The sequence below is a fragment of the Antrostomus carolinensis genome, unplaced genomic scaffold, assembly GCF_000700745.2.
Source record: "Antrostomus carolinensis isolate BGI_N321 unplaced genomic scaffold, ASM70074v2 scaffold30506, whole genome shotgun sequence".
NCBI classification, from domain to species: domain Eukaryota; kingdom Metazoa; phylum Chordata; class Aves; order Caprimulgiformes; family Caprimulgidae; genus Antrostomus; species Antrostomus carolinensis.
In genome coordinates this window covers 1,019-1,373 of record NW_010322998.1, presented here as the reverse complement: position 1 = coordinate 1,373, position 355 = coordinate 1,019, and the positions used below count along the sequence as shown (strand labels likewise).

The 355-nt window shown below is 62.5% G+C and overlaps 1 protein-coding gene across 1 annotated transcript in view; it reads left to right on the top strand.

Moving 5' to 3' along the window:
• Positions 1-355, top strand: part of LOC104526883 (fibroblast growth factor receptor 4) — a gene marked incomplete at both ends in the record, with an annotated part of 1,674 nt that overhangs the window by 802 nt on the left and 517 nt on the right. Inside the window, one exon of the mRNA XM_029085574.1 lies at positions 1-53. This exon is cut by the window's left edge and continues 44 nt beyond it. Within this exon, the coding sequence (XP_028941407.1) occupies positions 1-53 (53 nt within the window). The remainder of the gene's footprint in view (positions 54-355) is intronic.

The window sequence follows — 355 nt, the reverse complement described above, 5'->3', positions numbered from 1 at the left end:
TGGATGGCACCCGAGGCCCTGTTCGACCGTGTCTACACCCACCAGAGCGATGTGTGAGTGCAGGGGGCACTGGGGGCTGAGGGTGCTGTCGGGTGTCAGACAAGGATGCTGTTGGCGTGAGACAAGGCAGCGCCATGGGGTTATGCATGTCCTGGAGGGGCCCCATGAGTAGGACAGGGGTATTCCATGGGGACAGCAGCAGCAGGGCACGTCATCCTCAAGGGTGATGCTACCGTCCCCCATCCCTGCTCCCATGGCACCACAGGGTGCTGTGGGGCAAGCCCAGACCCTGCCTGCCCAGGGAGGGTTGTAGGATGTGGCTGACTCCACTTTGCTGTGTGTGATCCCAGGTGGT